General features: G+C 38.4%; 1 protein-coding gene across 1 annotated transcript; it reads left to right on the forward strand.

Annotated features, from left to right (window-relative positions):
- Positions 1-1,541: 1,541 nt before the first annotated feature.
- SLC35D3 (solute carrier family 35 member D3) lies at positions 1,542-13,187 on the forward strand. Its single transcript, XM_053461039.1, has 2 exons — positions 1,542-2,351; positions 11,940-13,187. The coding sequence occupies exons 1-2, from the start codon at positions 1,916-1,918 to the stop codon at positions 12,761-12,763; spliced, it is 1,260 nt and encodes a 419-aa protein (XP_053317014.1). The 5' UTR covers positions 1,542-1,915; the 3' UTR covers positions 12,764-13,187.
- The last annotated feature ends 1,142 nt before the right edge of the window (positions 13,188-14,329 follow it).

Genomic DNA, 14,329 nt, shown 5'->3' on the forward strand with positions numbered 1-14,329 from the left:
ACAGAAGAGTCCTTTAGCTCTGTAGTGCTAAACTACATGCATGCAGTGACTTGCGGACACTGTAAGGATAGCAGTGAAGCACTGCCGCAGTGCCCTGAGACAGAGAGAGGAGCTGTCCTCAGCACCAACACAGAAACGCCTTAAGGAAAGGGATTTGCATTCGCTGCTTTTTATACCGCTGCCGGGCACCCGGATCATTTATAAGAAATAAAGGGACGGGAGATTCACGGCGCATCAACACCCAAACTCACTTTGAAAGATCAACGACGAAACAAGTTCGGAATCAACACGTATTCGGTACGAGCTGACCCATTCGTTGCCAGGGAGTCTATTAACACACTTGCGAAATAGGTGCCTACATAAAGTATAGGATATTTAATAAAGTGTTTTATGGAGCTTCTATTTTTATTTCAGACAACATTAATGCTGGAAATTGATGTGAATACAAACTAAAGGGTTTTAACATACACACTAGGTAGTATTTTGTGTGATTTACCCACCTTCAGTCCTCCACGTGTCCCTTCAGCCGTCATATTATATGTTAATAAGCACATTCTGCATGTTTCATATAATAATATAATAATACTGTTATATATATAATATATATATATAATAACCTGTTACTAGACTGCAGCATGGATTGGGATTTTTCTAATGCATAGAGTTAATGGTTCACAGGAACTGCTGGGTCTACAATAACACCTACTGACATTAATGAATTATTCTTTTTACAAACTGTAACCAATTTAGCTTATTCTAATACACCACTGCAGTATCTGATAGTTTAACTTTATGTTCTACGATTACATTGACATCATGCTATAATAAAACCAAGTCATTTGACTGTTTTGTTGTCAAGGGTGTCACTCAATACACTGCATATTAAATTAATATAGGGAAAAAAGTCAGCGATAAGATAAGGATACATACTACTAACCCCCCCCCCCCCACACACACATCAATTTACACTGAGATGGAGAGCTGGGGGAAATTTCATTCAAGATTAACCTATTGTTTGAATGGGCAAAGAGCAGACTACTGCAGTATTTCATTTTTATTTTAATGCAAGAGTTAACATAACACTGTTCACATCTCTATACAATATCAGTGTTTCAATGCATAGGATAGATGCATCATTTAACCCTTGCCAGACATAAAGGACGATAGAACAGACCTATGTTCAGATGCTTGTGCAAGATAGCTGGTTTTCTGAGGCTTAATCGGAACTACTGAATGGGTTACTTAAATGGTTAATGGTGAGATATATTGGTGTCAATGGCGACCCCCTATTGTCAAATTAACTTGTCTTAAACCGTCTAATTCTCAAGCTATCTTTACTATAAACTGATGAATCGAAAGAAAATGTCTCACTATTAGTTTCAAACATATAGAAAAATTACTTCTAAAGTTTTGCGTTGATTAGGAAAGTTTAAATAAAATACCCAATTTTATCCCAGTTTACCATTCCTCCCCTTTTGCTAACAGTGACTCATTAAGCCAACAGAAAAAAATAGCAATCTCCATAAACTACTCACATATAATTAAGTAAATGGAAACAGCATTTGTACCCTGGTCCAAATGCGTCAGTGACTCTGGATCCCGTATGGGGGAGGGAGATAAAATACTCCAGAGAGGTTTCTCTGTTCACTGATTTTTTTTTTCTGTACCCCTCTATTGATCAGTGATCAGTTTCATCCAGGGAGTTAGTTTTTCCTCCTCCAATCTTCATCCTACTCAGCATTACCAATAGGGTGGTTGGTGGTGCTATCCAGAAATACAAGAAAAGGGATTGACTGTGTAATGCTGATGCACTGAGTCACAGGCAGACCGTAAGACATCAGGGGATTCCCCTTGCAGACTCTGTACTCGCAGTGTAGGCAAACTCTTCTTTGGTGCTTTAGGTGCTGAGCTCAGGATGCAAATCTGCAGAGGACGACTGCTGGGGATCTCAGTGGCTGTAGCGCATGGGATCTTCTCTGGCTCTCTAAACATATTACTGAAGTTTCTTATTAGTAGGTACCAATTCTCCTTCCTGACTCTGGTGCAATGTATGACCAGTTCCATTGCAGCAATTACCTTAGAAGTGCTAAGACGCTGGGGGAAGATCTCAGTCCCACCATATGGGTTGAGCTTGGCTCGGATGTTTATTGGGGTGACAATACTTTCCACCCTACAGTCCAGTCTGACCTTGTGGTCCTTAAGGGGTCTCAGCCTGCCTATGTACGTGGTCTTCAAGCGATGCCTGCCCTTGGTAACCCTGCTGATTGGAGTGCTGGTCCTGAGGAACGGGTTACCTTCCATAGGGGTCCTGGTAGCCGTATTCATCACCACTTGCGGTGCTGCATTGGCAGGTAAGTCACCAATGGCCACTATGGTGAGCTTCAATCTTTTACATGAAGTTACAAGAATAAATGGAGTAGTTGTGCCCTGGTTTACTATGACAGAGATGTTACTTCAACAAGTATTTCATGTGTCACCTGCCCTTATAATGTCATTTTTAGACTAAGTAGGAGTTGTCCAAGCCTCAGGTGGTTTGCATGGTGATCATCAGATGACAGCGCTAAAAGCAATCCCAGAAGCCCTATTTGGCAGAGTTACAACAAAGCACTTGGAAGGATTTAGACAATGCAGTAGTATTAACTGAACGTGGATACCGGGGAAGGGAAAAGGAGGGCATGTCATCTGCTTCTCAGCAATCTCGACTTTAGACTCCTTGTAGCAGACTTTAGGAACTTCTCTTGAGGTCATGATCTTCATAAAATTATGCAGTCTGTCAAAGCTTGTCGATCATTGATCAATTGATTGGCAGCGAGAGAGCACCAGCAAGAGATTTCCCCAGGATGTGGGGACTATTCATTAATAAGGAAATCTCATTTTCTCTCTGTAACGTAAAACACACCTGAATCTGATATGCCTAGGATGTGGATCAATCCGTTTTTTAACCACGTTTAATGAAATATTTATTCGAAGTTGATACCTTTATTTGATAAACACAGAAAAAAGATGAAATAATACCAGTTTGGGACCCTTTTATCTACAAACTGTATCAATCAAGTATGGATAACAAAATGTGCTACACTTGATCTTCTGCCATAACACTTTAATAACTATGTCTGTTTAATTTAAGGCAAATTTGAGACTTGGAAATTATATTCTAGTCACTACCCCCTAAAGGTGTGCAGTATTTGTTCACATGATAAATAAATCATTGAAAGGCACAAGTGCTTACTGATGCAAATTAAATTGGTTATAATTTAATCATGATGAAGCCCAGCATCGAATGCATCCATGTTTTAGATAACATTTGCATTATGAGTGAATGGGATGTTGGAATATAATTAACAAGAGTTTATTAATTTTCCAAAATTGTGGAATAATATAAAAAAATAATTTCATTATGTTATCTTTAAAATAATTTTAAAAATATAAGAAAAAACAAACATGTAGTACAAACTCTTTTAGTTATTTAGTAAATAATAGACAGATTTACATTAACCTTCAGATTTGAAGCTGGCTTAGGATGTGCAGCAGAACCTAACTAGGTGAGAATCACATTTCTGTAAACATTGTCTGGGGACCTAAATGACCCCAGTGAAGTTGTAAAACAGGGGGTCACAAACAATCTGAAATGAATGGTTTTGCTAGTCATATATAACACCATGTGGTCCAGAATTGCATTAAAAGCATCAATAGTTTATTGTTTTTTATTATTGATCTTGACTGAATGCACAAGACTCGGTGTGTCAATAAAAATAAGTCACCTACACATTTCCCAGAGAACTATGATATGTTATTAGTATCTTTGAGATATACCAGTGTGTATATATATATATATATATATATATATATATATATATTTATTTATATATATATATATATATATATATATATATATATACACACAAAAGAGCAATGTATAGTTGTTACAGTTCCCCTTGAGGTGGCAAGGGCAAAGCATTTCAATAGTGATGAAGGGTGGAAGACCTCAGTTGCTTCCTGAGTTAAAGTCTGGGTTATAAATCTGGTTTTCAGTATGGGAAGGCAAATTGTAATCTCCCAAACCAAGGTAGCTGATGTAAAATGGTATTCTCTGGACAATATACTACCTCCAAGGTGTCTTTAATGTCCTAGTGTTTGCAATGCAAAATAAAGTCAAACTCAATTGTAATGGTTAAAATTAACCTAAAAATATGTTAGGAAGAAGATTTTTTTTTTCAAAATATGTTGAAAATAAAGAATTGAATGTGAATTCCCATTATAGTATCCAGAGGTATGTTTAAATGACATTACATAAAAAAGTTAATTCTGTTTTAAATATATGTTAAGTTGTATAGTTTATTTTGCATGACAGTGACGAAGGGATGTAAAAACAGCTAATAAGCTCCACATTGTTGGTAAACTATATACTGTACAGATAAAAATAAAACAACTACGGTCGCTGGAACAGATTGACTGGCCCTGTGTATAGTTAAATAAGTAAGATTTTTTTCAACATCTCCTAACTAATTTAAATATGCATAACACAGGGATAGCTTAGATCTTTTTGCTATAGACAGAGATGGACTGGCCTACCATTAACAAAAGGGGCCAGCTGAGCAGCACTGAGGCCATTCCGATGTCTTGCTTTACCTAGGTGAGAAAAGAGAGATTCTCATACAGTGTGCGAATCCCACTGCAGTAAGGTGCGGGCCAGCATTAGGCGGTCGTCTGGCAACATAGACATCAAAATGGCCCCAGTATTGCTCAGATGGCCCCTGGACCAGAAAAAAACCTGCAGGTGAGGTAAGGGGGTGAAGGAAGCTGAATGGGTGAATGAATGAATGAGTAAATGAGTTAATGAATGAATTAATGTATAAGTAGAAGCAGAAATGGCACAGGCAGGCTGTTAAGGGGCAGGGGTTCCACAGACAGGCTGTTTAGCGGCAGAGATGGCACAGGCAGGCTCTTTGGCACACATACAAGCTGTTTTGTGACAAAGATGACACAGACAAGCTGCTTGGGGGCATAGTCACGCTGCTTGGGCACAATGATGGCAAATACATGTTTGGCCGAATAGATGGCACATACAAGCTGGTGGCAAAGGTGGCACTGCGGTACATGTTGTTTGTGATGGTGGAAATGCCCCAGTGCAGTTTTCACACAGGAGTCTCGTGGTTTAGCCCCTGGTGTGGTGTGTTGGCACATAAGCTCAAGCACACAATAAAATATATGGGCTGGTGTACAAACATTCCCAGTCCGCCCCTGGTTGTAGAAAGCTGTCAGTGGTCCTTTTTAATGGACAGTAAAGTAATGGGATTTAAACCACAACTATTTTGCAAACTCTCCTGCCAGCTCTCCCTTTTGTAAATTAACCAACCAGTTTAAAGGCTGCTACATTTACATACCAAGACCCAAATAGAAACAAGGAGCTGGTAAATGGAGGGAAACTAATACAACATTTTTTTGTTGAATGTGTTAGTGATATATATATATATATATATATATATATATATATTATAATGGGCTTTTTTTCTCCTTATTTTCGAGCAAATACGGTATAAGGAGAGAGGTTACCATGCACCACACTAAAACCAAGGTTTTTGATTTTAGAAATGTGGATTTTCCAAAAATGAAGAGACTGGTAGGTGAGTCTTTGATGGTCTGGACATCTTTAGATGGAGTCCAGGTGAGGTGGAGCCATTTAAGAGATGTCCTGCTAAAGGTAGCAGAAAATTGCATCAAACTTGTTAGCAAGAGTAAAATAAAAAGGAAGCCACTGTGGTACTCCACAGATGAGGCAAATATACTTATTGAGAAGAAATGACCTTTATGGAAATATAAACAGACAAAATGAAGAAGATGGAAGCAAATACAAGCCTAAGCTTAGGGAGGCAAAGCACATTAGAAAATGCTCCAAAGCACACACAGAGGAGAAAATTACAGGGTTAACAAAAATGAGTGATAAAGCCTTTTTTTTAGATATAAAGGTAAGAGAAGAAAACATAAATCAGGAATAATTAAATACAAATTAATTAATTATGTAAATGAGAATACAGAGCTAGCCGATTGCTTAAGGAAATACTTCTGTTTTTACACAGGAAGGTGGTGACACTGTTGTCCCCTTGTATGTTTACTTCTACAAGCAATAGCAAGCCTCTTCCCTCGTGGTTGAGGACAGTTCATAACTTTAGGTGTTGCCACCAGGTTTGCATGTGCTGCAATTATATTCATGCGGGCAAACAATTCTTCTCCACCGTCACTAGAGTACAATTTGACCTAAAAACATATGCCAATTGCTGCACTAAAATGTTGTTTACCTTATTACCTACACTGTCTGTCAGATTCAGTACATTGGTTGGACTGGCAGACAGTTCAAATGCAGGGTGTGTGAACATTTGCATTCCTTAAAACCCCCACTCTCCCACTTTCAGTCCCATCACGAAGGACCAGCAGTGTTTGGGTGTCAAATCATTGAGAGGGTTAAAACACTGGCATATCTGTGGGTATAAGGCATATCTGGGGGCAAAGTTGCATATCTGGGGGCAGAGTGGCAAGCCTGGGGACAGGTTGGCAAATAAAAACAAGAAATGCATTTTTTCTCAATCATTGTTTTTACTGAACATGAAAAAATAGTTTACATGTGAAATAATATTTACCAGTAAAACGTTTTAGGTATTAAAACCTAGTTTGAGAAATATTGTGCTTGGGTTCTTGTACCTTAGCTTTTATTATTATGTCATAGTAAAATAAGAAAGCGGTTAGAGAAATCCATTGTGATAAATAGATAAAAGTGTTGTATGCAACATGTAATGTAAATGTAAATTAATGTAAATTCTTTTTTTATTCTGCTGTTTGTTTCTAACACCCAGTTTGTTCATTAAATTATTTTAAATAAACAAAAAAATTGCATATTGTTTTTTATTCGATTAATCGAATAATCTAAAAAATAATCAACCATCTAGTCTAATCGATGGCCGATAAAAACAAGAGAAACGAGCAGTACATAGCTCATCTGACCTCATCCCAGATCAAGACGATGTGGTAACGCATCAATAAATAAAACAAGGTCCACTGAGCATCGGAATAATGCAATAGTAAACAAAACAAACATTCCAAAAGACAGAATTGAAAAAAGGTCAGAGGAATACAAATATCAATGTATACAAAGAGAAAAAAAAATGGGAGATGTATCAAACCCAACCTGGCTAATGGTAATATGCACTCTGTCCATGGAAGGAAGGGACGGAGAAAGAGTGAGGAAAGAAGGATATACCAGCTCGCATCCAGGAGTCAATAGGGACGTGGGGTAGGAGGGAGCGCAGAACCGTGATGGGGACATGCTCAGATAATGTTGATGGGAAACCAAGGAGTGATCTGTATTTATCCCATAGGGTCAGCGACAGTTTTGTGGTAGGTAAAAGGACGGGGGAGGGCTGGGCGAACAGATCCCTTAATGCCAAAGGACTTGCAAACATATTTTCAAGATCAACCCATGCCACCTGTGCGAGGGTAGCTGCAAGGTAATATTTCTTAATATCTGGTACCCCCAGGCCACCTAACATCCTGGGGCACTGTAAACTCCGAATCGAGAGCCGTGCTTTTTTTTTTTAGCCCAAATGAAGGTACACACCGTTGACTGAACTTCCCGTAGGAAGGTAGGTGATACAGGTACTGGCAGCGTTTGAAATAAATAAAGCAATTTCTTTAGAGAATTCATTTTGAAGGAGACAATTCTACCAGTCCATGAAAATTGCCCGCCAAATGTATTGGCAATTCACTTTAGCAAGAGTGTGGATAGATTTACTTGCGAGCAGGGCTCTCTCCACCAAATGTATCGGTTTGTCTTAGTCTGTCAATTCTTGTCTTGTCGTATCCCTTGAATTTATGTATTGTATTAAGCGCTGCGTAAACTGTTGGCGCTATATAAATAAAGGATAATAATAATAATAATAATTTAGTGAGTTTAATTCCTAAATATGTGAGGTAATCAGATCTCTAGCCATACGGGAATGCTTCTGATAATCGCACAACCGTCTCTACAGAGAAGCCTAGGTTCAAAGCTTGAGATTGACTCCAACTGATTTTATAGTACGAGATGTTGCCAAAATCCTTAAGAAGAGAATGTAACACTAGTACAGATGTCAGAGGATCTGTGAGTGGCACACAAATCTCTTGATATCCGCTTTTGACTGTACCGCTATCGCAAGGGTTCCATTGCCAATGCAAACAATAACGGGGAGAGAGGGCAGCCTTGTCTCGTGCCGTTAGAAATATCAAAAGGCCGTGACAGAAATCCAGCAACATGAAACCCCAGTGGAGCCGATCGAAGGCCTTCTCTGCATCCGAGGAGAGAAGGAGGCACGGACGCCGTTGAGAGGTGGCTAAGTGAAAGATATTTGCAATCCGGCTTGTGTTATCAGAGGGCTGACGGCCCTTAATGAAACCCACTTGATCATTTTGAATCAGAGTTGGTAAAAGGCGGTTCAGTTGGGGTCTTCCCTGGCTTGGGTATTGTATTGATATGCGCTTCAGCCATCTCTGAGGGAAGTGAACAGGACTCCATTTGATGTGTATGGAGATGACAGAGATGAGAAGCTAGAACATGCTTACATTTCTGATAGTATGAATTAGGCAAACCATCAGGACCAGGCGTCTTGTGTGCTTTGAGAGCAGATATAGACTGAGTCATTTCTTCCACTGTGGGAGGTTTAGTAACAATAATCCTCTGAGAGCTTGGGTATGGGGAGGGACACAAGAAAGGTCTTATGGTTGTGGCCTGTGTTGATGGGATTTTAAGTTTGTAGAGAGATTCATAGCAAGCAGCAAACTGATCCATGATGAGTTTAGGATTATATATCCTTCCGGTGTTTGTAAGTAATGAATCAATGAGGATGACGAGTGAGTCCGAAGTTTTCTTGCTAATAGAGTGTCCGCTTTATTACCTTTGGAGTAATAAATCTAATGAAGCCGTCGTAAGACCGACTTAGTTTGTTGAAGAATAATTTTATGGATCTCGTTGTTTATTGCTTGCAGTTCAGCGTGTGTTGCAGGAGACCAGGAGGATTTGTTGTGAGCTCAAGAGCCGTAAGCTTATCAGTGAGGGTAGAGAGTGAGTGCATCCTTTTCTTTTTCTGCTGAGGCAACCTTTATAAAGTGACCTCGAATTACTGCTTTGTGGGCTAACCAGAGTATTGTAGGCTGCAGATCCGGCGTCGAGTTCAACAAAAAATATTGTTTCAAGGACATTGAGTTAGCCGGTTGGAGCCGAGTTTGGTATGCTTAGATGCTATCCCAAAGGCTTCCAGGTGATAAACCACACACCTAGCGATGTAATAATCGGTAATGGAAAGCTTTTAAAGCCGCTTTTACGCCAACACGCAGGCAGAGCTCCTCACTCAAGCCACCATCAAGCTCTGCAGTTAGGCCACGCCCTCCTATACACACATTTTAACCCCTTAATGACAAAGCCCGTACATGTACGGGCTCAAAAAGCATTGTTTTCAATGGGTTTAGGGACCGCCCATTGTCCTTAAGGGGTTAATGTGTGTTTGTGTTTCTGAGCTTCTGCAAATGCTTATACATGTCAGCAGGGTTTGCGATTGCCCAAGGTATTTAGATCTGGGCGTATCTAATGGTGGTTCACCTATGAGTAAGTCCTGTCTGGACAAAACACGTCATGTTGTCCACTAACTAAGTATGTACCTTTCCGTGCTGTGATGGTTTTAACATTGGATTAATAATAGCTACAGTATGTTTTAGCGCTGAAGACTCCAGGCTCTGTTCTCCTATCTAATTGGGGATTAGCTGCAGCTCAGTTTATATACTTTGTTTAATCTCTATTCTTGTTCTACTGTCTTCTTTCTTTATCGGCTGTTCCTTGTGTCTTCTTACTTCGTCTGCTTCTCCGTGGACATTTGCAAATGTAACAAAACCAATTAAGAGAAACGTCATGTTTGTTTTTTTCACAATTTGGTGCAGGTAAGAAAAAAGCTGCATGTATAGGTATACACGGTTGTTGCAAATAATATTTTAATAATGTTTTACAAGACATAAGCTTTACATTATCAGTGGTAGGAGCTGGCGCTTTTACACATACACTATATCAATAAGATGGGTTATTTGAAGCAAAGTTCCCAAATCAACTTGTTCTTAAACTATTTACATTATTAGATAACTTCAAATCATGTTAGGCTACTTTAATCGACTCCGTTCTTTCTATTATTAGTTTTACACTTCATGGCTCTTATCTTTTTATATGCCAGTGTTGATTTTCAGAAGATTTTCAGAGAATTAAGCATCAGATAAAATTGTAAACTCAGTTTTATTACGGTCCTTAGTCCTTAATAGAAAAAAACATGACAGTAGCGCATGAATGAAAGAAGGAGCACTTAATGTGCTTCATCAAAAGCCATGGAGTTTACTATGAAGGGCTAAAGTGAGTTTATAATTTTAACTGGTATATACTTCTTGTTATCGTTGAGCAATTTGTTGGCTGTATGTGTTGGGAGTTAGGATCCTCCCCCGATCTCAGCTTGAGCACCCACTGAGAGACTTTTAAATTATAAATGAGGACTGGGCTGGCAATAATCATCAATAATGGCAATAATGATCATTCAGGTTTCTTTTAAGGATATCACCATTTTTTATGTGCTGTGCACAACCTCATAGTGGATGGGACATCTGTGATCTCCCCCATACCTTGTTACAAGAGAAAAGCGGAAAAAAGCCCATATGGAAGTGAACTGTAAGCTTGTTCTCTGGAAAATCACTACTGACGCATACTTCATCAAATGCAAAAACTTTGAAAATTTTTCTTATCGATTTTTTTCAGTTCAATTCAGATGGTCCATCGGCAGCTTGTTGAGTTGAATTGAATGTTAAAGGGACACTCCATCCATGATATGCACTTTGATGCATATGATAACTGAGGGCTCCTATTAAATTTACGTGGTGGCCCCCTTGCAAATGCATAGGGGATTCTGTAGAATTTCCCCATATGCATTAGCCCTTTCAATGCCTACCAGCTATTTTCTATGCAGGAGATGTGTTCTGACATGTAGTATACTTACCTGCAGCCAGCTCCAGCACTGGAACACTGTATCAATTAATGTTGCATGGGGTTCCCCCCTTGCAAATGCGACGAAAGAAATTCAGTGGAAGCTCCTTTGTGCCAATGATTTGCTCATTCAAGTACCCAGTCAGTGGTGAGAATCATACTACTGAGGAGGCATTATGCTGCTTCTCCCTAATGCAAATGTTTTTATTTTTTTAACTTCCAAAGAATGCTTATTAAAGTACTTGTAATGTATCTTTGTAATGCTGTTCCATTAAACAATGTAGTCACAAAAATTAGTTTGAGAGGTCAAAACCAAGACATGTATTCAAACATTAACAGTCAATTCTACAATATTTGTATTCACCGCTAAATTCCCTGATGTCTTAGTTCAATAAATGTTGAATGCAACTGAGTTTGCAAACTTGTATGCATTGGAAAAGATGTCCAATTTTCAGACTGGCTACTGCCAACATGACTTCACGCTCAACAACAACTCAACATGACTCAATACTGTCTGACTCCTGCGGGTTAATAGCAATTTTGTGATTCGTTAACCCACAAGTGATTGACTAGTTAGAACTGAGTTGAAAACCCCCCCATAAATCTCAAATAGATTAATTTAGGTCCCCAGGACTTCTCTGTTTTGTATAAAATACAGTTTTACCAAAAGGAGACTAGATATAATTGTTGTCCTGTATACTGAACAGCTTTCACTAACATTTAAATGTGTCCATAGTATAGCATGATACAGTGGACTTGTTTCACTATTTACTTTTATTAATAACATACAATTGCTCAGATGTTGCTACGTATTTCCAATTCAAATAGAAATGTGTTGTTACAAAGTACTTGTATTCATACAAAAACTGATCCATTGTTTTGTTTCCTTTTCTGTTCAAAACAGGAGCTGGTGATCTGAGTGGTGAGACCGTAGGATACATTACTGGAGTGTTGGCTGTGTTAGTACATGCTGCTTATCTAGTAATCATTCAGAAGACAAGTATTGATAGTGACCATGGACCTCTCACAGCCCAGTACATCATTGCTGTTACAGCCACCCCTCTGCTGATTATATTCTCTTTTGCCAGCATGGACCTTATTAATGCTTGGTCTTTCCCTGGTTGGAAGGATCCAACTATGGTATGCACATTTATTGCATGTACTCTTATTGGTTGTGCCATGAATTTTACCACACTTCACTGCACCTACATAAACTCTGCTGTCACTACCAGCTTCGTTGGTGTGGTCAAGAGCATTGCCACTATTACTGTCGGCATGCTGGCTTTCAGCGATGTCGCACCCACTTCACTTTTTATTGCAGGAGTGGTTGTCAACACTTTTGGTTCTGTAATCTATTGTGTAGCCAAATATATTGAGACTAAAAGGCAGATCAACTATGAAGATCTGGAAAAGGAGGCTACTAAGGAAGGCAAACTAGAGCATACTGGAGAACAACCCCCATTTGTAATGGAAGAGATTTCACAGGACAACATTATTGAAAGGCAAGCAGATGAAAAACCACCTACTGTCTGTCCGACTGAAGAAATTGAGTCTGAGAATTCACTGAAGGCAGTTTTGCAATCCCATGAGCCAGTAGGATCTTACCCTAATGGAGATAATAGGGGTTCTTTAAGGGATGCATATCTTGGTGTATGGAGGATGGTGAGGGGCGTAAGATTTTTGAAGAAAGATTACCTGATAGAGAATGAGGAACTGCCAAGTCCATAATTGTAAAGTGGATGTTAATTGTTGATAATGAGAATAACTAACTTTTTATGCTAAGAGGCGTGAAAAATAAGTATTCATGAAAATGGTCTGTCATATAAACTCCATTCATTTGTAAAAGTATTTCATTTGACTTAAATTTGAATTTTCTAACTGTTATAAAGATCATAGTCTTATACATTTCATCATGAGTTTTAATCTAAGTTAATTGAAAAATATGCAACAATCAAATTTTAAACATCTTACGTACTATGAAGGAAGGAGATGCATGATCACCAAAACAATCATTTATTTAACTGATTGATGAAGATTTTTGTAAGGTTCCAACAATTGTACTTGATTGCTTTTTATGATCCCCTTCACATTTAAATTACATTTCTCAGTTGTATTATACTTTTACTGTTTTTAAGAAACTTGTTTACTGCTTACTACTCGCAATTTTTGCGAGTTGATGGATAATACAGTTTACCGTTATATAGTTAATATTTCTGTAGTTTTTGGTTCTCAGGCATGCAGCAAGTGCTAGATGTTCCTGTAGTAACGGAAAAAAAGGAAAATTTAAATTATTTACGAACAAACAATCATGAGACTGAAGATATTGAATGGAGATCTTTGGAAGGAGAAGGGGCACAAAGTCTAAAAACAGGAAAGTTAAAAGTTATGATAAAGTTGGATAAACACCACACAAAATGTGTTTCCTAAATGCAGGACATAATGAAAACTTGAACAGGGGGTAAATATTCTACCCCCTTCACCTACCAAACATAATGTATTTTTTATTTATTTTAATGCTCATTATTTAGGGCTGGCAACCACAGTGTGCATGTAATTTGTTATAGTAGGGCAGTGTAGATTATATACATATCTAATATGTATTTTATGTTCCAAATATTTTGGAACATAAATGGCTAAAATGTTTTGCACGATTGTTTTAAATGAGTTCATCATTAGGAAATACTCTCTGCACAGAAATACATATATGGCAGGAGGTGTGAAAAATGTGTAAAATAAAGTTGAACCTAGCATAGGGAAGAAAATAAAAAAATTACCATGAGCTTTGTAGAGTGACAAAGGCATTATAGGTATATTACACCAACTGATTATTTTATTGCCTCCAAATGTGCTCCTGTTAACAAAGAAAATGTTGATGTGGTACATGTCAAAGTGGCAGAAACCTGGTGTAAAAAGGAAGACTAGTTTGTTGGACCAATATTAATACTAACAATTCTTTTTGTATTAATACAGAGGTGGCCCAACTTTACGAAAGAACCATATACTATAGACTTTAGATATTTGAGAGACACTCCCATTTACTCTCATGCTCTCTCACACTCCCACTTACTCTCTCACACTCACATTATAACTTACTCACTCTTACTCATGCTCTCTCAAACTCTGTCATGCTCTTACTCATTACACACTCTCAATGTCCCCATACATTCTACACCAACTGTTTCCATGGCCCTGTATCCTTTCCCACAGCACCGCGTCTTCTCTTGCCCCTTCTTCTGTCTTCTTTCTTCATCCGCTTCTCCTTGGTATTAGCTGTGTTCATCACAGCTTACAGAG

The sequence above is a fragment of the Spea bombifrons genome, chromosome 3 (assembly GCF_027358695.1).
Source record: "Spea bombifrons isolate aSpeBom1 chromosome 3, aSpeBom1.2.pri, whole genome shotgun sequence".
In the NCBI taxonomy this organism is placed as follows: Eukaryota; Metazoa; Chordata; class Amphibia; order Anura; family Pelobatidae; genus Spea; species Spea bombifrons.

Bases quoted from the DNA above. Each gene is read 5' to 3' on its own strand.
- SLC35D3 (XM_053461039.1), top strand. From the start codon at position 1,916: ATGCAAATCTGCAGAGGACGACTGCTGGGGATCTCAGTGGCTGTAGCG. The intron at 2,352-11,939 runs GTAAGTCACCAA...TGTTCAAAACAG, and splicing joins TTGCGGTGCTGCATTGGCAG to GAGCTGGTGATCTGAGTGGT.